This window comes from Temnothorax americanus, unplaced genomic scaffold (assembly GCF_048541705.1).
Source record: "Temnothorax americanus isolate GAGA-0224 unplaced genomic scaffold, ASM4854170v1 Scaffold9, whole genome shotgun sequence".
NCBI lineage: Eukaryota > Metazoa > Arthropoda > Insecta > Hymenoptera > Formicidae > Temnothorax > Temnothorax americanus.
In genome coordinates, this window is record NW_027509812.1 from 4,792,738 (window position 1) to 4,817,445 (window position 24,708).

General features: G+C 37.4%; 3 protein-coding genes across 11 annotated transcripts in view; 1 reads left to right on the plus strand and 2 right to left on the minus strand.

Moving 5' to 3' along the window:
• Window positions 1-327: 327 nt before the first annotated feature.
• Window positions 328-6,666, minus strand: LOC143907909 (lipase 3). Of its 2 annotated transcripts, none has more exons than XM_077425016.1 (7): window positions 5,657-6,666; window positions 3,245-3,569; window positions 2,925-3,039; window positions 2,583-2,829; window positions 2,246-2,495; window positions 1,816-1,958; window positions 328-1,712 (listed from the first exon to the last, which is right to left on the minus strand). In XM_077425016.1, exons 1-7 carry the CDS (start codon window positions 5,705-5,707, stop codon window positions 1,563-1,565), a joined length of 1,281 nt encoding a protein of 426 aa, XP_077281142.1. In that variant the 5' UTR covers window positions 5,708-6,666; the 3' UTR covers window positions 328-1,562. The 2 variants fall into 2 exon arrangements, with proteins under 2 accessions (XP_077281142.1, XP_077281143.1); XM_077425017.1 differs by lacking the exon at window positions 5,657-6,666 and adding an exon at window positions 3,661-3,907.
• Window positions 6,667-7,195: 529 nt separating this feature from the next.
• Window positions 7,196-15,773, plus strand: LOC143907897 (ubiquitin carboxyl-terminal hydrolase 4). Of its 5 annotated transcripts, none has more exons than XM_077424972.1 (13): window positions 7,196-7,705; window positions 8,464-8,696; window positions 8,892-9,097; window positions 9,199-9,458; window positions 9,544-9,811; window positions 9,898-10,628; window positions 10,984-11,256; window positions 12,266-12,523; window positions 13,126-13,434; window positions 13,719-13,936; window positions 14,073-14,189; window positions 14,301-14,419; window positions 14,760-15,773. In XM_077424972.1, exons 2-13 carry the CDS (start codon window positions 8,488-8,490, stop codon window positions 14,930-14,932), a joined length of 3,141 nt encoding a protein of 1,046 aa, XP_077281098.1. In that variant the 5' UTR covers window positions 7,196-7,705; window positions 8,464-8,487; the 3' UTR covers window positions 14,933-15,773. The 5 variants fall into 5 exon arrangements, with proteins under 5 accessions (XP_077281098.1, XP_077281099.1, XP_077281096.1 ...); XM_077424973.1 differs by having other exon boundaries at window positions 7,197-7,705; window positions 8,892-9,091; XM_077424970.1 differs by having other exon boundaries at window positions 7,199-7,705; window positions 8,892-9,091; window positions 9,178-9,458.
• Fstl5 (follistatin-like 5) overlaps window positions 15,715-24,708 on the minus strand; it is a 36,816-nt gene continuing 27,822 nt past the window's right edge. For 3 of the 4 annotated variants that reach the window (XM_077424983.1, XM_077424986.1, XM_077424987.1), the window contains exons 6-18: window positions 23,507-23,691; window positions 22,922-23,056; window positions 22,575-22,707; window positions 21,934-22,094; window positions 21,444-21,567; window positions 20,658-20,951; window positions 20,298-20,419; window positions 20,070-20,211; window positions 19,793-20,004; window positions 19,454-19,604; window positions 19,147-19,347; window positions 18,773-18,919; window positions 15,715-18,437 (exon numbers count right to left, since the gene is read on the minus strand). In XM_077424983.1, coding sequence (XP_077281109.1) covers window positions 18,208-18,437; window positions 18,773-18,919; window positions 19,147-19,347; window positions 19,454-19,604; window positions 19,793-20,004; window positions 20,070-20,211; window positions 20,298-20,419; window positions 20,658-20,951; window positions 21,444-21,567; window positions 21,934-22,094; window positions 22,575-22,707; window positions 22,922-23,056; window positions 23,507-23,691 — 2,237 coding nt within the window. In that variant the 3' untranslated portion in view covers window positions 15,715-18,207. The remainder of the gene's footprint in view (window positions 18,438-18,772; window positions 18,920-19,146; window positions 19,348-19,453; window positions 19,605-19,792; window positions 20,005-20,069; window positions 20,212-20,297; window positions 20,420-20,657; window positions 20,952-21,443; window positions 21,568-21,933; window positions 22,095-22,574; window positions 22,708-22,921; window positions 23,057-23,506; window positions 23,692-24,708) is intronic. The other variant, XM_077424984.1, reaches the window with a different exon arrangement.

The following is a 24,708-nucleotide window of genomic DNA, read 5'->3' on the forward strand; positions in this document are numbered from 1 at the left end:
AGAGACTCACCTGTGATCACAGAAGGTAAATATCTCTCGAGTTGCAAAGCAAACATAAAGGTTATTTCTTAGAAAGACTCTTTTTTATTGGAGTTCTTCGTGACGTCTATGTTTTCGCCAAAAATACAGTCGTAAAAAACAGATTGGAACTTGAACCAATATGCACATTACACAAAAACTGGTATGTACATGGTATTCTGCACAAACATGTTGATTGTTTCCAAAATTTTTGGTTATGTCTCATGTGTCTCTCATATTCAATGATTTAATCGTTTCACAACACTGTGTCAAATATCCTTTTTTCTCTTTTCTCTCTCTTTTTTGAATAATAACGATCATGTGTGATTAGTAAAGAAGAATGTGGAAAGAAAGGGAAAACGAGGAACTCTCAAGAACTCTGGACAAGATAGCTCACCCCCCCTCCTGTTTTTTCTTACACTTTTTATCAATTATCAATTCTCCTTTCTCTCTCACCAATTCCTGAATATACACAGTTGAACTTTTTTACTGTTGATCAATGTACTGTCTATTCATTCTTCTATACTACTGACCATTTATAATTCATATTTGCCATGCAGTAACAGTAATGTAATGTATATATGTGTATGTGTGTGCGGTACATGCTACTGAGCTGGAAAGATAAAATTTGAAAAATTAATGTCTATACAATGACATACGTATTATGAATAAATAAAGAGGAGGAAAAAAAGTTCGATTACACATACATATTAATTATACATTGAACAAAAGAAATAATAAATAAAATCAGGGATTATAATGTCAAATGATAAAGAAATGCTTCGAACAAAGACATTGCAAAAGTTTTGTTTATTGGAAATTCACGAGATCTTTTTTTACACGTTTGTCAATATTAGGGATAATAATATGTTTTTCTCTCTCGGTTTTTCGAGTATTTTTTAACGCATCCACCATGTCTTAAAATAAACTATTAAATTTTAACATTTCTTGTCAATGGAGCAGATCGCAAATTTATTTAAATTAGTTTATTAAAAGATATGTTTTTTGTACATTAATTTTGTACATATCATATGTTTTTGTACATTTTATATATGTACCATATCTATCGGGTCCACCTTTTGCTCTTTGAGCATATAAAAATAAGTTATTCTATCTGCCTCCATTTAAAGGCCCAGTTCAACAGTGGCCAGTTAGCTTAACTAGTAGTTAACTCTCACTCTCCGTCTCTATCTAACCTTTGAGTTAAAAAGAGACAGAGAGTGAGAGTTAACTACCAGTTAAGCTAACTGGCCACTGTTGAACTGGGCCTTAGTAGTTAATAAACTACTAAATGCATTTTTTTAAACATACTTTATTTTTTATATATTTAAATATATAGATGTATAAATAATTGCTGGACAGATACCGTTGCAAAAACAGCATCTAATTTCGCGGATAGTCATAATTTTTCTACATTATATACTGATTTTTCTATTCATACATAAAATAAAACCTAATAGTAAACGATATTCCTGAGTTGATTGTTACACGTGGATATAAAATTGATACGAGACAATTGTCTGGTGAAATATTATCGCTACGTATCAAAATTTTTTCAATATAGTCGGGATTCTATTATACAAAATTGTCTTTGCGTCGCGGCCCCAGAGATAATCGATATGATTGAATGTTTCATGCGCCAATTTTTCGGTGTGCGTAACATTTGGTAAATTATCCACCAGTTTTTGAATATCCTGAAACAATTGTAAAAAGTTATAGAATAAAGACATGGTAATATATACAAGATACAATATAGCGTTAACACGTAAAGACTCATCTTGAAATAATAAAACTTACGGTGCGATGAGTAATAAAGTCATTTTCACTGTAAAAGATCGCCACAGGTACCTTTACTCTTTCAAGAGTATATTTAGGCGGTTGTGTAGATCCATAGAGGTTTAAGTTTGTTTTAGCACCATAATCAAATTTCTGAAAAGATCCTGGAAAACAAATTGCAGATTATATATAGAGCGTACTAGTACACAAATAGCTCTTTCTGTTTATTTTCTAAACTAAAAGAGATAGGTAAAAAATCTATATATCAAAGAAACTGCGTTTGGCAAGGAACACTTAATGTCATAATACATTTTATATAATATACTTTAAATTCCAATTTTTTTATATTTAGTCACCAAGTTTTTTTTGTCAAAGATATCGAGAACTTTTGGGCAAAACTGGAATTTTATCAATTATAAACTTAATTTACAGAGATCGTTATCTTACTTACCAGAACTTATTAGCTGGCTGAAATGAAGGAGTTGTTTAACCGAAGCGCCTGCTGGCGAGTGTCCAAATATTAAAGGCAACATGGATTTATCGAGTTGATCGCTACCGAATCCAGCGATGAGAAAAAACCAGCAGTTACAGAAACCCTTCGTCACCGTATGAGGAGCTTTGCGTACGAAGGTCTTCAAGACGCAACTTTGCAATTTATTAAGAGGTAACCATTCATTTATATTGCAAATGTAAGATCCCCACTGAAATACATTTGTGGCGAATTACATGACGCGATCTCGTGAAAAAACTATCGGGGAAAAAAAATTGACAGCAAAACGTTGCATTACATTTATTATACCGTAACATTTTGCGATAAACTTCAAAAGTGGACTTCGTTGATTTCCCAAAAATGCTGCAGGTGCCAAACTTATCATTCCTTTGACTTTACCGTTATATTCAGGTCTTTCGCTTCCCATGACGTAGAACGCGTTTGCACCTTGACTGTGACCGATATAATACAATTTGGAATGACCAGTTTTTTCCAAGATATAATCTATCGTCGCTGGTAAATCATAATATCCGATCTCGTGCCAGCTGTAACAGAAATATATATCGTTTATCAGACACAATATCGCACACTGCTTCTTTTTACATTTTTATCTTTTTTTACCTTTAAGTTGCACACGTACCTGAAATTCCAAAATTCCTTATCTTTGATCGAGTAATGTTTATGAGATTTGGAATAGGTGTTTCCACGAGCGTTTGTGAGCCAAACGTCGAATCCATTGTCGCAAAGAATATATGCTGCAACATATTGAAAAAACACATAATAAATTCTAGAATATTATTCTAACGATGAATAATTACTATGCCGTTAATATATCTAATCTCTGTTAAAATGGTAGAAGATATTTTAGTATAAATGATCAGACGACTAAAATAAATAATAAACGCAAAATGAAAAAATTAAGGAAACGAAAAAATAAAATTGTTATTTAATAGTACTAACGGATGGACTTGTCAGGTCCCAGGAGCACCCAGTCCGCGGAACTCGATAAGACTCCATGACTTATAATAACTGGCAATTTAGAGTCTGGACTGGTACAACATCCGAGGGTTTCCAAGATTCGTTGACAATCGGGAGAAACCGACTTGCGATCCTCACTATTTTTATCGTCAATAACAGCCGCCTCGGTGATGGTGTCAGCATTTAATGGCATTGACGATACTCGATCGTTAGGTGAAAGCACGCGATGCATAGTTAAATAATAACCGTCTTCCGTGCAAATCCGATGGGTCTCGGCCACGTAACCATGAGCTTCGATCAGTTCAGGCTGCAACGGAATAAAATATACGTGCATTGCCGTAATTCTTTGTATAATGAGCGATTTTATGTATCGATTAATTTAATTAATTGTCACGCACGTAGCACGTAGTCTGGTACGTAGTTCATTTCGTTCAAGTCCGACAGACACGTGCGGACATACAGATGCTGTTTGAATAACTTATCACGATAATCCCAAAAATGTGAAGCGCTTTGTTTTATTGGGAAGAAAGTTTCGTCCAAGTTACTCTTGATTCGCGAAGCGACCGCAAATTAGAGCGATTCGGAATCTACGGAATTTAGCAACTTTGTTTACTTCGAATAACGATACGTCATCGATCGATCGATCTGAGTAGAGTTTTCAAGTGCTTATCCGAACTTATTATTCAGTCCGATCCGTTATTAAGGCTAACGATAGCGATAACTTTTACCGTTCTACGTGCGTCTGTTTATTAACGAATTAATTTCGTTTAGTCTTGAATGCAAACTGTTCAAACTCTCGCTTTTGCGCCGCCGCGACGCACGTCCGTTTCCGGGTGAGAATAAGAAGCGTCGCGTGTATAATTAAAAATAATTTCTCAGCGCGTTGTTTCATATCAGCTAGTTGGTCAAGCGGCAACGATAAGAGACAGTGCGACTTAATAGATCGAAAATATTCCCCCCGCTTTGAAATAATATTAGATATATATATATATATATATATATATACTTATTGTTAGAGTGTTAGACGTACTTTAGGCATACATCTAAACGCGCTGATATAAATTACATATAACGAATACTTCACGGTTACTCCAATTTTATTAAATACATTACACACAAGGGCGATTGAAGAATATGGATCTCAAGTACTTAAGTTTTTGCACATTAACCTTTACCCTCGGTTTTAATGAATCATGAATGCATTAGTTGCCTTCCATTTACACTCAAGTGATCTGGAGTCATTTCAGTTACGCGAGTATTTTATACTCAAGTATAAGATATATGTCATTTTGTATATTTACCTGTTTATTTTCGTGACAAAGCTATCAAATAATAATAATACAGGTCTATAGCGTCACTTTTAACGTGAGTTTATTAGATTCATTATAAAGCACATGGTCTCGATCGTGGATAAAAATTCAGGTGAATCTCACTTGCCAGCATGCAAAAAGACGTGGGTTTAACTGACAATGAGTTATGACGTCACAAGTGAGAATTATCTGAGTTTTTATGTAAATAGAGAGCAACTATGTTAAACAGTTATGTATATATACATATACGCATTGAGACTTGAGACACGTGATAACGTAACGCGCGCGCGTCCTCGCGCGCTTCCAGCACCAATCAACCACGTGCTTCTTTTTTTTTCAAATGCGCATTATACAGCGCGTCAAAATGCGCGTTAACGTTTTGAAAATTTGAATCCTCGCGTAAGGAGGCACGATCGTAACAAGAGTCCGCATAAATTATGTAGATATGGAGAACAAGTTGGCAAACTGCCCAAACTGGACGGCCTTGTAGAACGCGATAAAAGGAGAGAACGGAAAGACGAGTAATTGACTTGTCTCGATATCTCGTAACGCCATAAACTTCTATATTCTCGTAACGCTATATTTATCGATATGATTTCGATCGGGGACACGCCAAACCGGTTTTATACGCGAAGGAATTTATACACACGTGCGATACACATGTGTCGATTTGCTTCGTCCGTCGGGTGAAAAACTCACGTCGAATCCTGAAAATTTCAGATCGTCCAATGGAAAACTTCACTCGAGAGCGTACGTCATTTTGACATATACTCTTTCCCCGCTCTTCTCCGTCTCCCGTCACTCGTGAGTCGAAGCGTTAACGGTACGAACGCACGTATATGACGCGACGTCTCTCGTAATAAATCGTTTCTCAACGTAACACTTAATTACTATACGTTTACGCGAGCGTTATACTTCTATTGTACGGGATTTTCCTTCGCGCAAACGGGATTTTGTGGTAACTTACGATAATTTATTCCGCGTAAACAAGCGAACTATCGTAAGTTACTACAGAAATAACGCTCGCGTAAATGTATAAGTATTTGTTGCAGCGTGTAATATATATATCGATATAGCGTCTTACCGTTGTCGCGTGAGCCTCATCCTGACTCGTTGCGTCGGTTGCGTTGCCCATGTTGCTCTGGACGCTCTGGGTGTCGGCTTATCAGCAGTTCGGTGCGCGTTGCGTACACGACGCGTACGCGCGACGCGTGCGACGCGACGTAAAAGTTCACTAGCGATCTTTCTGCGAATTATTTTGCGGGAGGACGTCGTCTATTTCTCCCGCTTCTCCTCACCTTTCGCTCTTTCTCTATAGCTCTCGTACACAAATTCCTTTATTTCAGTTTCCAGTTCCTTCGAGGCACGGCTCGCACGACGCGCGACTCCGAGAGTGGTTTGCGAGAAAGTGGCCCCGCGAAATCGTGCCGCGTGCCGCGTGCGGCGTCGCGTCGGGGCGAAGAACCGAAGGGAAGGGTCTCCGAGTCTACGCCGCGGTCCGCGCGCGTGAAAGGCTCGCCGTGTGTTTTTCCTTCCGCGCGAGATCTAGCTTCTAGCTTAATTCTGAAATCGACGACTCGACGTTGAGCCTGATATTCTCAACGGCGCGCGGCGCGTCCAGTCCGGACGCGGGAGAAGACTCGCTCTCGCTCGCTTCGCTTAGCGGAGGCTTGTTTGAAGGCTCCGCTTTTTCAAAACGTAGCGGAACGAATTTGCGCGCGGCCGCGCGCACACGATTCCGACGAATTCCAACGTCCTCTATCCTTCTGTCGATAACGACCGACAACAATCGACAACCGCGGGAACCGTGTGTATATATGCTTGGACGTGGAGACGTTGACGAGTGGCAGGGGGAGGGGGAGTCCGTTTGAATTAATTTAATTATTCCAGGGAAAGGCTTTTATTTCGACACATACGTACGAGACTGGAAAAGCAGCGAGATGTAATCTGCGTTCGGCCGCAGATACATCATATACGTTACATTGTAATATCGATGTATGCGCGTACAATATATTCAGTTTGTTTTCCTCATGACTCATACGAGGGAGAAATTTACGAATATGTTTTTCTAACGATAAGTACCGAATATTTTCACAAAAGCCGCGAGTCTGCGCATCTCGCGACAGAAAGTCTATAGAGTCCTGTTCGGGCAAAAACCCTTGTCAATTTCTTTTCCGCAATTTACTTTTCATCGTTACGAATCTGCAATGAGTTATTGTATAGTGCAAAAAATTTTACCATTATTTTGAATATAAAAATAAAAGTTTCTCGAACCAAAAAAATCGACTGCGTATATATATCTATGTGGATTACATTGATGAGATATATAAAAATTATTATTATATTTGCTGTAGTATTTAGATTATTTAAACCATGGAGATAAAAAATAATTAGCGACTATTAGCGAGTGTGAATCTATACAGAGCACTTCCGACAAACATACGTAAAGAGGAAACTATTGAAATATGCTGCATATACCTATAATTAACTATCGACCCATCGACGTGCACGAAACGTATTGGCTGGAAGTGAATCGCGCTTCGTTCGAGAAGGTAGCGATAACACGGCGCGTCTAATCAGATTCGTCACATTTAGTCCTTTTTTTTTTTTTTTTTTTTTAATCTCAAATACCGAGTTATGTAAAATGACACCTTTTACCCTCTTTCCCCCTGGCCATAGTTATTTACTTTCTTATCATCACGGCGTGAGCAGGTAACTCATTAGTTTACAGTTTCGACGCGTTGGCGATTCGTCGATCCGTGACCGGCGCGCGCGTCCGCGACGTAGGCGACGCGCTTCGAACGGCTCTCTCTCTCTCTCTCTCCCTCCCATCCCTTCCGACACCGGACCGATACCGTTTGTCGTCAAGCGCGGGGCCGCCAATGCCGCCATGATCGTTCCGGCAGTGTTGTGCGGCGTTGTGTAGACTCGCGCGATTCCCCCCCCGATTCCTCGGCCAGCGTGACGCGTGGTGACGCGTTCGCGTGACGAGAAAACACGTCCATTTCCCGAGGCGCCGTAGACGGATTCGCATCCCGCGCGCATCTACCGATCACGCTCGCGCTGTTCCGGCCTGTTCGCTGCAATGGCGGTGTAGACGTTCTCGGGGCGCGGGGCTCGCTTATCTCACGGTGTAAGTAGCCCGATCCCCGGATCCCGTTGTGGTTTTCGCGATCTCGCGGTACTCGGGGACGAACCCATCGACGTGACGAACGGACGAACGCGACAGATGGAGCGGTCCAGGGGCGCGACGCGCGACGGCGACGGCGACGGCGCGCTCGCGCTCTATCGCCCGATCGTACTTTCGAGAACCCGCTCACTTCCATAATTCCATATTGAACGTGTCCGTCGGTTTCGCGCGCGTATCGCGTTCGCACGTGCGTGAAAAGAATCCACGCGTTGCCGCGATTATCGTCGTTCGCCGTGCACGCGGCGCGGGCACGTACGCGACGCGATGCGCCTCGCGTTATCGCGCGAAATCGGGGCGTATCAGGTTAGGACGATAGAGCGGCTTGAGTCACCGAGCCACAGCGCGCAGCGTGTGTCTGCGGATTTTTTGCCCGCTCCTTCGTGGCCTTCCCGCTTCCCGCGCGAGGACGAGGACACGGAGAGAGAAACGAATCCGACGCGATCTGCGAGATCGATGCGGTCCGATTGAAATTGCGGTATTCGTATCTTGGTCGCGAAACTTCCGTTAGAATGCTAATATCGCTAATCTCTCCCGCTTTGTACAACAATATTCGATGTTTTGTTACGTCTTTGTCTTTCTTTTGGAAACGTTAGTCGTCGAAATTGATCGATACGATGAAATCCATGAAAAATAAAATGATGAAAAAAAGAATAAAGTTGCCGATAAATAATTAAAATTCAGGATTGTAATTCTTGTTTTAGACTGCATTGTGGCTTGTTATCTGAATGGACAATAAGGTGGATGTCACAGAGGCTGAAAATATTTCGATGATTGGAACATCTGGAATTTTTCACTTGCCTGACGTACCAGAGATATCGGAGGCGTTAGAATCTACTGGTCTTAGCCCCTTGACTTCTTCCTTGGATCAGGCTCTCACGCTGCAAGAAGATAAAGCTCTTTCGTCCGACGTTAATATGGGCATTGAAGATACGTGGTAAAGATATTTTTTCTACAATTTGTCTAATTGTACAATGTTTTTGTTACGAAGTGCACAAGTACATAAATTATTATTGGGTACAGTTATTGATATTTGTGTGGCCGTGGATATTTCACGCGTCGATAAGAATCACACGATTTAACCGAGGCTGTTCGTGCATTGCTCGTGACTAATTTTCTTTAACTTTTTCAGGACTGAAGCGAACAGTTCAACGTCGGATTATGCGATTCCTCTTCCCCCACCACCTGGATTAAATGATTTCACGGATATCGGTGCCGATCCCATTGATTCTGGAACTGGCGTAGAACATGGTCCGTTTCTGCCACCTGGCACACCCGCGCTTAACAATATCTTTGCAGAGGCTGGAGATTCCCACGACGACTCGCCAATGGGTGAGTGTATGTAACGTAATGTCCGGAATGTAAAATCGATGACGACGCACGATATATTTTTATCCTTTGTCTATAAATACTTTCAGAGGTGGTTGTTCTGCCTGCAGGCGTGTGCGGACTTCGTAACTTGGGTAATACCTGTTTTATGGCAGCTGGATTGCAGTGTTTGACCGCGACTCCGCCTGTTCTACGACATTTCTTGGATTTACAGCAGCGAGGAGAGAAACTGCCTCCACCTGGATCGTTAATGGCACACTTTAGTGTACTCCTTGGGAAAATGTGGTCTGGCAGATACAGTGTACTCAGACCAACGGAATTCAAACAAACTTTAGGTGCTTACCATTCACAATTCAAGGATTATAGACAGGTAAGGGTGTAATTGTTAATATATTTTATCGGTTATTGGTTAATTATTGTTCTGTATCAGTTTGCGTATCATATATGTTTAACAGCACGATTGTCAAGAATTTCTGGCGCTTTTGTTGGATTCCCTCCACGAACAAATGAATATGGCCAAGTGTGCCAAGAATAGTCAAGTTCCACTATCTACGACCACTGCCGATTCTTTTAATTCTATTGAAAACTCAAATGGAAAGACCCTTTCCCCTGTCACTGCCACGGCTAACTCCAATTGTACGTCAGATCTCTTGGAAATGTACGAGTGTTTGTCACCGGAATGTCCAAATAGCCCCAACGTGACTATGGCTGGTTCGCCAAGAGGTAGAAAATTTATACGATGTAAAATATTACGTCTCTCAGATGTTGTCTCTTAGATTTTGAAATGTAATTTTTCGATATTTTTTAAGAGTTCGATTCATCGATCGGAGAGCTCGATAGTATCGCGAATTCACCGAGAGATTCACCGTTAAATGGCGAAGATGAGGAGACGTTAGATTCGGATGAAACTATCGAAGCGAAATCGAATACTTATATTCGCAACAAGGTGAACGAGGACGGTGCAAATGAAGTTACTCCGACGCGATCCTTGAGATTAGACACTTTAATTGAATTATCGAAAAGCGTGCCTCAATATGGCAGTTTGTACGACATTCATAAAGAGGCTAAGACGAGTAATGCCAATTTCTTGGTAACGCAACAAGAGTGTAATAATGAAATTCATTACGACTCGCAGAAGTTTCCCAAGGACAATGTCCGCAGGATGCCGTTGGACAATTCAAATCTCATGGAAAATCATGACTTTGATAATAAGAGCGTTAGTATCAAGCGCATAAAGGAAGTGAATGTCCAGAAGGTCAACGGTAGTCTCGACCCTGCGTCGACCGGATCTGACATCGAGTACGATAGCGGTCTGGAAAAGTGTAACGTGAAACGCATGAGACTGGACGATCAGGAGAAAAATCACAAGCATGAGGGTCTTAGCGGTGAAAGTACCCAATGCACGCGGATTCCGCAGAATTATGGAAACGGCGCTATCGCCGCCCAGGATGAGCTCGAAGCGGATAAACACTGGGCGAAGCACTTGCGATCAAATAGGAGTATTATTGTTGACACTTTTCAAGGCCAATTCAAGAGTACGGTAAGAACTTTGCTAATGATATTTTACCTAATGTGGAGATTATACGTTGGAGTCGATACCACAAATCATCGGTATTTACTGTAAAAATCTCCCATATTAAATCACAGTAGATTTTCCATCTTGCCTTAAAAAATATAAGAGGCAGGTCTCGTGCTACTTTCACAATTTACAATTTTCTACATAAAATATATATGTATTTTTTATAAACGAAATTTTTAAAATTAACCGGTATCTTTTCAACCATCAATTTTTTGTTTAATTTAGAATAAATTTTTCTTTTGTCGTAATATTTGAGATAGTATTTGGAAACATTGTTACAATGTCACTGAATATTTGTGATTTAAATATGTTGCAGGTCGTGTGTTCAGTTTGTAACCACGTTTCTGTTACATATGAACCTTTTATGTATTTATCGGTACCGCTACCTCACGCTATGGAGAGGCAGTTGAATGTCACTTATGTTCCTGCGAACGGTGAACAACCTATGAGATGTGTTATTTCCTTAAATAAGCAGTCTCGAATTGGGAAATTGAAAGAGGAGTTATTAAAAACGCTTGGCAAGGAAGATATTTCGGTGACGAATATTGCACTCGCGGAGGTGTTAGAGAATCATATAGCGAAGATTCTGGTGGGTATGAACAAATATGTTTTTTTTTTATTTTTTTTATTTTTTATTGAAATCTGAACTTGTTTTAATGAAGATTTTTTTTGTGTTAATAATCTTTGCTAGTGATTATTTGCTTTATAAATAATTGAACAAAAATGTGTCATACAAATTACATTACTAACGATAAATTGACCAGTAGTTTGTTTAATAGTAATGTAATGTAATTGTACGTAGATATAAAAGTCTTCAGTAGTGACGCTATTTTATAAGAATTTAGCATTATCGATAACCTTTAAAAAATATGATTTTAAACTATATAAAGATTGATTTGCACGCGTGTTCAAAGAAATCTAAATAAAGATAGTCAAGCCAGTACAGCTATAACTACAGCTAGGCTTGCATTGTTACAAGCTAACAGTCAACACTTGTATATGTTGGTTGAAGAGTATAAGGGTGGAAACACATTCCTCCAATGTTTACGACACAATGGGATATACTGTATCATAGGCAGGACGTCTGTGTTTACCGGCTCGTATTGGTCTGTGACTATCCTTATTTAAATTATAATTCTGGTAAGAAGGAATAAATATAATCTAGGTATTAATTATCGCTTTGCACAATCGAGAGCTTTATACAAATCAATAGATAATACGCTGTTAGGAAATAATTGGAGAGTTAAGAAGGTGGTATGTCGATTAGGATCGATTATCGCCGATACTACTCTCCTAAAGAAATTCTGTGGAAGAACATTCTCGTAACGTGAAAATATAGTTACGGGGCTACATTTCATCGTACAGGCTCACTACAATTCTTCTCTTTGTTCTCTATTTGTATCTCTTTCTTTCCTCCTATCTCTCTCTTTTTTTTTCTAATTTCACCATAGCTGCCGGTCTCTTACCGTTGTTGCTTTTTGACTATATTATTTTCCCCTTGCACCGTAGGTTTCGGGAATTACTTGCTTGCTGTAGCTTATCGTACTTAGGCGGAAACATCACTCTGTTGGATTCTACATCAAGGTTTTAAATTTAAGGACGACAATACACTCTTGAGACACGTCAATGATACGAATCGATCGATATACGCCTTTGAACTCACGGAACCTCCCGATGCGTACACTTCATTGTCCGATGGCGGAGGAGACCGCCCAACGGAGATGGATTCTTGCCAAAGATGTACAGTCACAGGCGAGGAAGTGCCGTGCATGATATGTCTTGAGGAATTGGATGGCGATTTGAAGAGGCACAGCGGAAACAGCTGTAACTTCATCATGTGCGATCCGTGCATCGAGGTGAGAGTTTATCATGTTGTTCAAGTGTAATGAAAGAAAATATGTTTTAATAACAATTTTCTGCCTTTATTATCAAATTAGAGTTAAATACTTATATTTTATCGATATTTTTTCTATTCCATTTGATTGTAATTGCGATCATCCCAATGATGATTAAAGACGGCAGTGTCAATCTAGTGGGAGGGGTGCACAAACGAGACATTCATTGTCATTATTTTCACCTCGGGAAGGTCTGAGATAAGATTGTTAAACGTTCTAGCCGGACGGCATCGTAATGATGCGTACGAGAACCAGAAAGAGCTTTGCGTTCTCCAAAATGCCGGGGACGCTTTTTTTAAAGCAGAGGCGACTGGAAACGTGAAGATGGAATCTCGTATAATCCGCTTTTTCAGTATAATCCACAAGCCTGGTAGTCATACCTGGAACTCAATTCAGACTAATCTGATGCTGCCGTTAAACCTGAGGGTGTTATCTTATTGTTATCGATCAAATTTTTGCTTTGTTTTGTTTTAACAGAAAACAAAGCTTTCGCTATCGTAAAAAATTGTCGCGCAAATTGAAACCATTTCAAGCAAAGCCCAAGCTTTTGTATTATTTCACAGAACTATTTCAAAAATCAAACGGAGCCCCAAATGTGTCCGATGTGTTCCACGTACATGACAGCCTCGTCGTTTACGAAGATAGACCAAACTGGTCGACCTAGGCCCACTGTACGTATCCTGAACGTACCTTTGGTGTTGAGGCACGATACGACGAACGAGACGACGAATAACCGCAAAGGTACAAAGCTTTTCGGTTATCCGCACCTGATACGACTCCCGTCAAGGGTAAATGCACGGGATTTATATGATATCATCAAGAAGAATGTGCCACATGAAGGACACTACACGATTCATTTCGTCGATGGCCAGGTGAGATATTCTTATTAGATTTAAGCTTTGTGGTCTACTTGATGCTACAAATGTTTTAAAGCGTTCTTCTCCTTTCTTTATTAAAATGTAGATGATTTATTTGTCGCAATAACCGAAACAATTAAATTTTATAAAATGTAAAAAATATATATTGTCAAAGAAATAATTACACAGTTTTTCAAATACAAAATAATATAGCTGTTGATACATTCAAATAGTTTAACATAAGTCTGAATTATTAAATATATATTGCTATATTAATTTACAAAAAAATTGTTTTGCAGGGTCATCATTGTTCACGATGTATGTATACGGCGCATTGTACAGGATGTAGTGTGCCTGAGACGGGAATGGTAGCGCTACAGAACGGTGATACGCTTGCGGTTCGTTATACCGAATATGTTCCTAAGATTCTGCATCCTGTCGATCATGTTAGCGTCAGCAAGCAACGGCCGCACCATCCACTGTCTCTTTATGATTGCCTTCAAGCATTTAGTCAAAGGTATTGATCTTTATGAGTTGCTTATTAATTAAGGCATTTTTGAGTAAAATAAATATGTCAATTGCATTACACTGTGTTAATTTAATTGCTGATATATTATTGATGTTTTATATAATTTTAATACTTTTTTTTCTAGCGAAACTTTAGACGAACATAATCCTTGGTTTTGTCCGAAATGTGGATGTAATCAATGTGCCACGAAAACGTTGACGGTACATCGATATCCTAAGTTCCTCATCGTATATCTTAAACGGTATGTAATATTGTAATGTAATAACATCAAAATGAAAATGCTCTACAGATCGATGGATATTACAAATGTTTTATTATCATGGATAACTCACGCATTATTTCGGATCTATAGATTTGTGTTTTACGAATGCGCGAGTATGAAGCTAGACGACAAGGTCACATTCCCTTTGGTGGGTCTGAGTGTAGGACGCCACCTTTATGATCTATATGCCTGCGTATGCCATTTTGGAGGTACGTAAGCTTATCAAAACTTGTAAAAGTGATAAATCTCTTTTTGTTGCATCATTTCAGAAAGGATTTTATTATAAGAATGTTGGAAACAGAGTATTGACATACAATACATCTTTAAATATATATAAATAGAGATTTTATTGTAGTTATTCATATGGGAGTAGCAATACGGCGAAAAAAGTTTTTAAATATTTTTAAAATAACTAATATACTTTTATATTAAAAAAAAATCTTTTCGATATCTTCGATCGTCTAAAATTAAAGATTACTCGTCCAAAAATAATTGAAACGTTCAGGTACATAAAATTGAATGCTTTATTACATGTCAAATGAATTTCAGGCGTGTCCGCGGGCCATTATACGGCGTATGCGAAGAATCCTCGCACAGACGTGTGGTATTATTATAATGACGAGATTACGAGTAGGCAGAAGCCACAAGATGAGGATTTTAGCAATGCATACATATTGTTTTATAGTCGACAAGGGACCAACTTGAAACCGTGCAATATATAACAAGTGGTGTATTTATCTTGGTAGCCGATAGACCAAGTCGAGCAGTCAAAGAAGAAACAAAGAAAGAACAGAGCTGGTGGTAAAAGAATGGAGTGTGACATAAGGGGGATTGATATTTGCGTTCTTCCATGTGTACACATCGCGAAGGTTTATTCGCATACTTTATACGTTTGCAACTTTTCCTTTATCCATTTTGTTGCGCTTCTGTCTTCTTTCCCCCTGCGCATCCATCTCCCTTTCTGCTGTCTCTGCTAGGGTTATTTTATCTTTTAAAAGTGCAATGGAAGGCGTACTTCCATACACGCGCCGATTTGCGCTCAATTATGTGAAATATCGATAACTGTCGCTGTGTGCGTTTCTTTCGTGACTTGTTATTCGATGATTTGTCGGATGTCCTCGCAATCAGTACTTTGCCGGTGGTGTTTTACGTTAGCGCAACTTGGGCCTGACCTATTTCGCGAATACTGAGAGAACTGAGCATATTTGTACTGCATATATTGTAAACGTATGTCGAATTTGTACAGTAGACCGTTAAATGTAGAACTCGAGAATTCTAAACACGTAATTTATTAGCGAATAAAGGTGGACGTGTCATACTTGAAATCAAACTTGAATCACCACTCACCAAAGGCGGGATGTCACGGTTCGCCATGCTTTCTTCTTTATCTGAGCAGAGGAGCGGGAGGATATACGCTTATCAATAACAAAATGTTGCGCTTATCCGATATTCCTTCGTTATCCAAGTGAGAGATCAAGAGGATTGTAAAGCGAAACAGAATATACACATTTTATGAAACGCAATCACGTTCATGGGTTATTTATTAAATTAGTTATATATGTATATTGCAATTTTATTACAAGACACTAATCGCAGTTCAACACGCGCTCGCATTAGCACAGCATCGGTGTAATACTGATATTTCACGTTACATTTTTCGAATTGCTATAAAGTATAAATTGTTATAACACGCTACATTGTAACTTGATGACGCGTATGCGCACCTAGACTCGGTTCCTAAACATTTATGTTTGTCGAATGTTGTAAAACCGACTCGAAGTTTCTCGATACTTTCTGTAGTATAAATATAAAAGAATGCTATCGCCATCGAGCGATTTCCTCCGAATCGTACAGTTCTGGCCTTTTTAATCTCTTGTAGCAAATTCGTTTGGATGCACTAAGCGCATACGTAAGCGTCACGAAATTTTGCCAAAATACATATGAAATATTCAGAAATGATAAAAATATAAGTTTTTATTTAGTATTCTGCCAATTTTCCTAATATACTTTTATTCATAAATTTTAGGACACTGTGTATTGGTATACTTCGACATTACGACAGTGATATCTTGGTAACCACGAAAACTGTAGCGACTAATATTCTGTAATTCGACAATTGATAATACAGAGTAATTCAAGAGTCGGCAGAGGAATCCAATTTCTTCCAAATCGGTAATGTAGAGCATATCAATAATCAACTTCTAATAGAGCTGAGAAAAAATATGTTGCTACTGGAGCAACTAAAGCTACAAAACAAGCAATTTGTTGTCAAGTTTTTCTTTTGAAATTTTGATTCATAAATGATATGAGAATGTCTTCGAATCCTTCGATCATAAAAATTTATACAGCACTTTCACGGCATATTATGCGCAGTAATACATTCAACTGAATTCGATATTTTCTTGTAGGGTAGGTGTATCAGCGAATGATCTTGTAGCACTAAATAACCACATCATATTTCGTTATTTTTGTTATATATAAAGTTATATATAAAGTATATGTAGTCTAGATATTTTTTTTCAACTGAGAACGTGAGATAATATGAATCATTGTGTACAGTTATATAATAATTATTATACAGTTATGGATTAAAGCAGTTATTTACTCCAACAGTTTATCCCTCTTCTCGTTGTTAATCTCAAATAGTCATTTTTTAAATACTATGTTGTTAATATTCGAAATTCTAAACTTGAAACTGTTTTATACGATACCTAAGAGGAACTAAGAACAACGAAACAATTTGTACTTGTAGGAAAAAAGTACACCTTTAAATTATTTATAATAGAATATTTCTCCTCTCTTAAACGGCCATTCTCACTGGTGCATCTTGCCCCACTCAACATACGCACTTGATGCTAGCTTTGTTTACACTTTAATCTTCATATTACATAACATTATGTATAGCTTAATATTACTCTGTTCTTCTATTATGGCCGTTTCTTCGTCGTTTATGTTTTTCATCGTCATTCTCATGCACTCGATGTTACAAGTTACAACTCTTTTCATCTTCTCTAGATAAACATTCTTAACATGGATGTATCGTGTCCAGATGTATTAAAAATTGAAATTAGTACAATTTGAATTTTCATTTTTTCAATTACTATAACTACTTTACATCAATTGTCGTTTTTTAATCATCGCATGGTGATAATTTTCAAGTGTCTGTGACATTTAAATCTAATTTGATCTGACAATGAAATACATTAGTTTAAATTCTTCGCATTATGACTGCCTGCCGACCAAAGATATAACAATGATATAATTTGTTAACAATATTTGACAATTTGGCAGTTGACATTTGATATGTATCGGTAACAATTTACATTTAATTTATATTATCACAATTCAAAAAGTGCGATACTGTTGTCCGAATATTGAAATTCTTTTCAATAATATGACAGTTTTATTAAATTGTTTCACATTATTTTGACAATATGTATATAATAATACTCTAAAAGATATTAATAAAAATGTCTATGTAATAATTATATAAACTTCTGTTCTTCGAAATTAGAGATTGGTTCAAATAATAGACTTTTAACTTATTTTATCGTCTTCCATAATTTTATATTTTATCTTTTATTTTAATTAATATTTTACTAATACACAATTAAATAATTTAATCTGATTGATATATAGATTATATAATTAATATAGATTTAAATACAATTTAAAGTAATTAATTTGACATATTACAGTTATCTACCATTGACACTATATCTTTGCCATTACTTCGGACCTTTCTTTGAGATAGCATTGCTGGTTTTTTTTTTCCAGTTATGGTGCAGTCATAATGCAAAAATATTTAAACGTGAGGCATTTATTTTAAAAACTATCTAGGGAAGATGAAAGCATTTATCGCACAGTTTATTTCTCTATAATATGTTAGCTTTAATTCCACCTAAAGTTTTTCGGTATATTGGCTTTGGTACCCACTCGGATCTCTATGATCAATTTATATACGTCTCGTATTGTCGTCGTCACGAAGCTACATTCATTAACGCAACGAAACAGTGAACCAAACAATCGCGCCGGGATGTATAAGGCCACCAATCTCGCAATTCACCGTACGGGTCTCCCCGTTGAGAACAAAGAGCGCCTGGTTGGAGGGGCTTACCATATATCGACCAAATATACCGCTTTGTATTATCGGTCTGTTCGGATTACCCCATTTGGTGAGATGTGGTGGTGTTGCCTTCCCCACGCCTGTTATCATTTCCACTTTTCCTGGAAAGACGAAGTTACTTAGTTAGTTTGCTTCACATTTGAGACGATCATCCTGCAAAGAGTGTTTAAGGAGAAGATATAATAAAATTAAAGAAAATTTCGTTTAAAATATACATGTATGTAATGTATTTTTTGGAGTAAACGAGTGAAATTTTAATAAGAGAAATATGTTTTAGCAAATTTGAAATAGACATTTTAATCTGAAATTTAGATTATTTAGATGATGTTGGATATGATGATGTTAATTGCATGATTTCATTGTTCGCGAAAAATCAAAGGAATTAGTGGATTATGAAATTTTTTTCTTATAACGAGAATAAAAAGGATTATCTCACCAGTAGTTAAATCTAGAAAGAGGATATCTTCTTTGTCTGTCGATGAAGCGTATATGTCGTAACTATGTGTCGTTTGCGATGGATAGAAGGCAATGTCGCTGATATTTAAGGTTGTTTTCACATCAAAAGCGAATTTTAGTCCGCTTGCTGGAAAAATGTATGCAATATTATAACATACATTATTCATGCAAATTGAACAATTTTTCGATCACCATATTAAAATTATTTTAAAATAAAAAAATATTTGTTTTAAAATTTAATAAATCAGAAAAAATTCCGATAAATATATTATTTTTAATATTTTATCAGTGTATTTAAAAGTATCTAATTTTATATTATTATAATAAAAATGCAAAAAAAGCAAAGTATATTACGTAATATCTCCTGCACCACGAGAGTGACACCGGTGTTTTGTTTGTCGAGAGTAACCAGATATCTGGAATCGGGAGAAATCGCTGGTTTTCCCAGGATGCTCGGTTTATGAGCGAGGACGCTGTCAGTAAGGTAATCTAATAGTATTTGACCGGTAGGTCGACCAGTGATCGGCTCTTCGCACTCCAATATCACAAAACCGTCTGGAAATAGAATCTCATTGCGTTCAAGCTGAAGGAGCGAACAGAATCCGAATGAGGCGAAACAAAAATTAAAGAATTATCAATACAATGAGAAATATATATTTACAAAGATCGGAAAATTCCATGCTTGTTGGCACGCAGTTGTAGCTGGCCAAGTTCACGGTACGAGTATATCTCATATTGACCAGATCGAGCTTGTACATCCCATGCTGATTCGTATGGGTCACGTAACCATATTTGAATACGTGTTTTATATCCTAAGAAATAAAAGTCTTTGTAATATAGATAATATAACTATGTTAGACATACAATGTTTTGCAATGTTTTGCGATAATATAATCTAAGTCAATTAAATAATACATATTGAGATGAAAGGATTTATTTGCGATTTTAAAAGTCTGCATAGTTTCGCAATATCGAAAAACGAACTCGTTGATAAACGTACTCGCTGCTGTGGAATATACAGGCCTCTTACGAGATCGAATTGCGCATCGATAGGCTCTGGTCGCATAGTATGGTGTTTTTTTCGCTGGGCAGCTTCCTTGATTATTTGCACGGTCTTGATGCCGACGTCCATTTCGCTCCTCCAGTTTAACACCCAGACGTAGTCGAGGTTTCGTACATACCACAGATCTACCGGGTTTTTGTCCGTAGCCACTACCTGAAAAATTACATTGAAATTATTCGATGGTATTCTGAATGGTTTCAATGAAAGAGAAAACCTACATCGATTATCATCATCTGCACTTCGCTGATCACAAGCACGCGGTTCTTATCCGGTTGACTAACGTATACATATCTATCAGCAACATTTATGGCACGTCCCCAAGAACAGGGAACATTTTTAGGCCCGCAGACGTATTCCTAAAAACGTGGTAAAGCATACGATGATAAAAATATCGAGAGAGTGGTATAAAAAGAAAAAGGGGTATAATACATTGATTTCGTACCTGAGTACCAGGTATGATGTCCGTGGAATGAATCTCGTGCAACGCATGACACGTAGATGGCTCATATACTAAGATACCCCATTCGTGAAAAGATAAGAATCTGCGTTCTTCATCCACCGCAACTACATGCAAAATTTTCATATTAATTATAAAGAGACGAGACGATAAGATAGTAAATAAAAATATGATAGTATCTAAACAGTTACAATTAATTAATAATAGAAAATTATTAGCAAATATTGATGCGAATACTAGTACTCTTTTACTAAATTAAATAATACTTCCTTCATTAAATATACATATCTCTAATGGGTTAATGTTACAAGTTTTGATTAGAGCAAGAGGTTGCCCTTTACTTACTCGGTGTAGGCTGCTCCTGAATCACTAAACTGCTAATGTCTCTCGTTAGTCCCCCAGCACTGGTCGCTTCACACATGTAAGCCCCGGTGTCGGCATAATCGACCTTCCTAATTAGCAATTTGGTACCGTTCCCGATCACTTCGTACTTGTCTGGCTGATCCTCGCTTAGGGGTTTGTCGTTCTTCAACCATCGTACACGCGGGAGAGGCTCACCTATCACGTGGCACTTCATCTTCGCCGTTCCCTTTGGCCGCTTGGATTGGAACTGTGGTGTCACCCTGACTTCGGGTACGGCTGAGGGAGATGTTACTCTCGATTATTTTTAACATCAATTATTTTCTTTAATTGATTGATAGCATTTTATTATACTTCAAGATTACATTTTCTCCAACTTTATAATAAATTTGATAATGACTGAAGAAAATATATTTCTATTATATATATCTGTGTAAAAATTATTTGTTTTTTAATCATTTTTAATTATTTAGCTTAAACATTATTTCTCAACATTTTTGTTAAGAATAGATTGAATTTGAATTTGTTCAACAATTTATAGATAAAAGAGATGGTCCTGGTAAGTGTAGAATATCTCGGTACACATTATTATTATTATGTGTTATATAAATTGAACTTTGGTTTACATTTTGATAGTTAAAGTAAATTAATTGTACAATCTATGTATAAATGAAAAATTATATCGTTTTCCAAGCAGAATCAAGATTTGTCTAATGCGCCTCCAAATATCTCTATCTAAAATTTATATTATTCCGCATTTAAAAGACTTACTGTATATCGTGAGCATGTGAGTTTGGACCACGTCCTGGTTCCTGAGAGCGTGGCACGTGTAATTACCAGCATGTTCCAACTGCACGTTTGTCAGATAGAGACTGCCATCGTTGAGAACGCGAATCTATAAAGTGTGCATTCGCGTTACCATAATTCTCTCGTAATATGCCTCTTTCATTTAGAATGAAAATTATATCAGTCCGTCAGACCATTAAATTAATTTTTTAAAATATATTGCTCATTCAATAGCGATAAAAAAATCTTGATTTTAATTTCCATTTTGAAGGATATAATGAAATGTAAAAGAGAAAACAAATATTTTTCACTCTCTCTTTATTTATTTTGATAAAGAGAAAGTGATGAAGAAATATACATATATATATATATATAATTTTACATGTTATTTCAATAACAACGCGGTGTATAGACGGTGTTACAGAGTTAACGGTGATGGATATAGAGATCGAATTGTTTCGTTCGAATAGAATACCTCCGGCTCACTGAGGGTTTCCACGTCTGTGCCATAACGGCGCCAGACCAAAGGCGGGGGTGGCGTTCCGGTGACGTCGCACTTAATCTCAACGTTGTCCCCAACTCGCGCGGATATGTGATTCACTTCGAGGGATTTATCCAACGATACCACCGATACACCTGCACAGATCAAAACCGCCCCCGCGTATTACGTGTATACGTTATTATATTTCGGCCAAATTGAATGGACGATCGTTCGCTGTACAAACTTTGCATAATAATTCCTCCGCGGTCGTTTATATATGCGCGATGGCACTGTGCCGGTCACGTGTGCGGTCTGACAATTTACGGTGAAGCCATTGTCTATGGACAATGCGTTCTGCATTGAGACCACTATAACATAGATTACCATAAGAAAAGTGTCCGTAAATGGTTAATCACTGCGTTAAATTACACTAATCGCGGCGATAAGATTACAAAATTGTTTAACAGTGATGTAAAAGGACAATTTTCGAAAATTTTCTTTAAGTAAAAGAAATTTGTTTAAAGGATTCAATTCATTTGAATACATTCTAATACTAACATAATTCTTTGTCTTCGTCATCGACTTGCAAAAGATAAATCTCTCGTGATAAATGATAAATCGCAAATGATACTTACTGTAAAGCTTGCTGAAGGCCGTGTAGAACTCGTTAACGTTTAATCTGCCGTCACCATCGGTGTCATCGTAGCTGATCATGTGGCTCAAATTGCACCCCGCGGATAGCTCCTCCATGTTTTCTTCCTTAGCGATCTAAATGTTCGAGAGAGAGAAAGAGAGAGAGAGCTTATAAGCGCGTTATTCGCGGAACGGTCGCGCAATGGAAAAATCGTGTTACCCGCCATTAAAATAACGACCATCAAATAAATCTCATCGCAAGTACTTCTCTTTCAGCTTAGTTAAACTCCGGAGAAAACGCTAATGAAGAAACACTACACGAAGAAAAGTATATTTAATGTTAAATCACCTGTAAGAGCTCCTCCCGCTCCAAATTACCATCATTGTTTCTGTCGTAGTGAGAAAACATGATGCTGACCAAGTATTCCTTGCTGTGATTATCCTCGGCCATTAATCTGGCGTGGCTATACAGGAGTAAGTTATCCTACGACGGACAAATAGAATAAAACGGATAAAATAGTATATGATCTGATTACGTGTCAATAATCTTTTTAATAAAGTTGGTCAAGATGTTACTGCGAGAAAAATCATAAAGTATTCGAGGAAGATATTTTTAATCGACGCGGTGCTTTTATATATTTAATTTTTCTGCACTTGTACGCAAAGAAATCTCGATGCCAGCTGAATTTATACACATATATGTAAGCTAAATGAACCATACAGTTTAAATCTATAAACTACAATCTCGTCTTACCTTAAAAATATTTATAAAATGCCCTAGTAACTTCTTTATTGAAGTTATATCCGAATATAGCCAGGGAATATTAATGATAAATAAAGTTATCTATTTGCAACTCAAGAAGATACCCTCGTTAAACTTTCCCGCGTCTTAAATCGTAAATTATTACATTGGGGAACAAAATCGATAACATACTTTCATAATCTCGTATTCCTGCGCCGAACACTCCTCGATAACGTGACCGTTCTTTCGTGGGATCGATTTGCTCGCCGGATGATGCTTTACTTTATTCTTAGACTTAGCGTACTTGGCGATATTCTTGCCTTTGGAGGAGGCATGGTACGCGAAGAAATCCTTCCGTGCCTGCGCGCTGTAATTACCTGGAAATGATGGAACATTCCGTCATAAACTTATTCGAGTTTCCATGTAACGACATTTCTTTTTTTTTCTTATCGTTGAGAACTCTTAACAAACTAGGCTGGTGCGCGGCTGCCATCATAAATTAATAGAAAACTTCCAAGTTATTATTGAGTTCATAATGAAACTAAAGTTTTGTGAACCCGCTAAAGATTGTGGGTTTTTTCCTCGAGTAGAGTAAACAATGAATTAAAGTTAAAAGTATCGGCAAAAAGATTTGGATAATCTTTATTTGACATGTCTTATAAGATTTATAGGCTGTTGTACTTATAAATTTAATCTACTGATAGCTAATTAAAAAGTTATATCAGTAGATTACATTCAAAAATCGAATTTATTACATTATATATATGTATATATTGTCTCACGTATATATATAACATATAAAATTTCTGATAATAAGATTTCAATTGTATTAATAATTTACGAGTAAAACCTAAAAGTATAGCTATAATATGGTATACTAATTGATTTATTATTATTATATTCATTTGCCATTAAGCTTGGTTTCTGATAACTCTTGTTAAGTAATTAAGTTAAAGTCAAATCCAATCATTAATTAAGTTAAATAGATAGATAATAAAAATTAAATATAGATAGAGTTCAGTGTACGCCGCGGGGTCGATAAACTGCGGCCGCGTTTTACTAGAATCTAAAATACAAGAATTGATTTCAAGCCGGTAGAAAATCTCGTTTTACCTCTCAGAATTACCATATCGCTATTAATATTAACCGGAAAAAAGATACAGATTTTTATATCCGATAAAAGACAATTGGGTATTTAAAATGACCAGTGGTTCTTTAATGCCGAGGTCAGAAAGCATTAGATATATACGAGAACGGAGCAAATTCTTTTCTTGTCCGAGTCTGCTTACATTCACCAAGTTCTCTCTCGTCGGAGTTAAAATCGGAAATAACAATGTACGGTATAAAATGCCATTGTCCTCCGCTTTCAGAGAGATATTTCCTTCGTGCATACC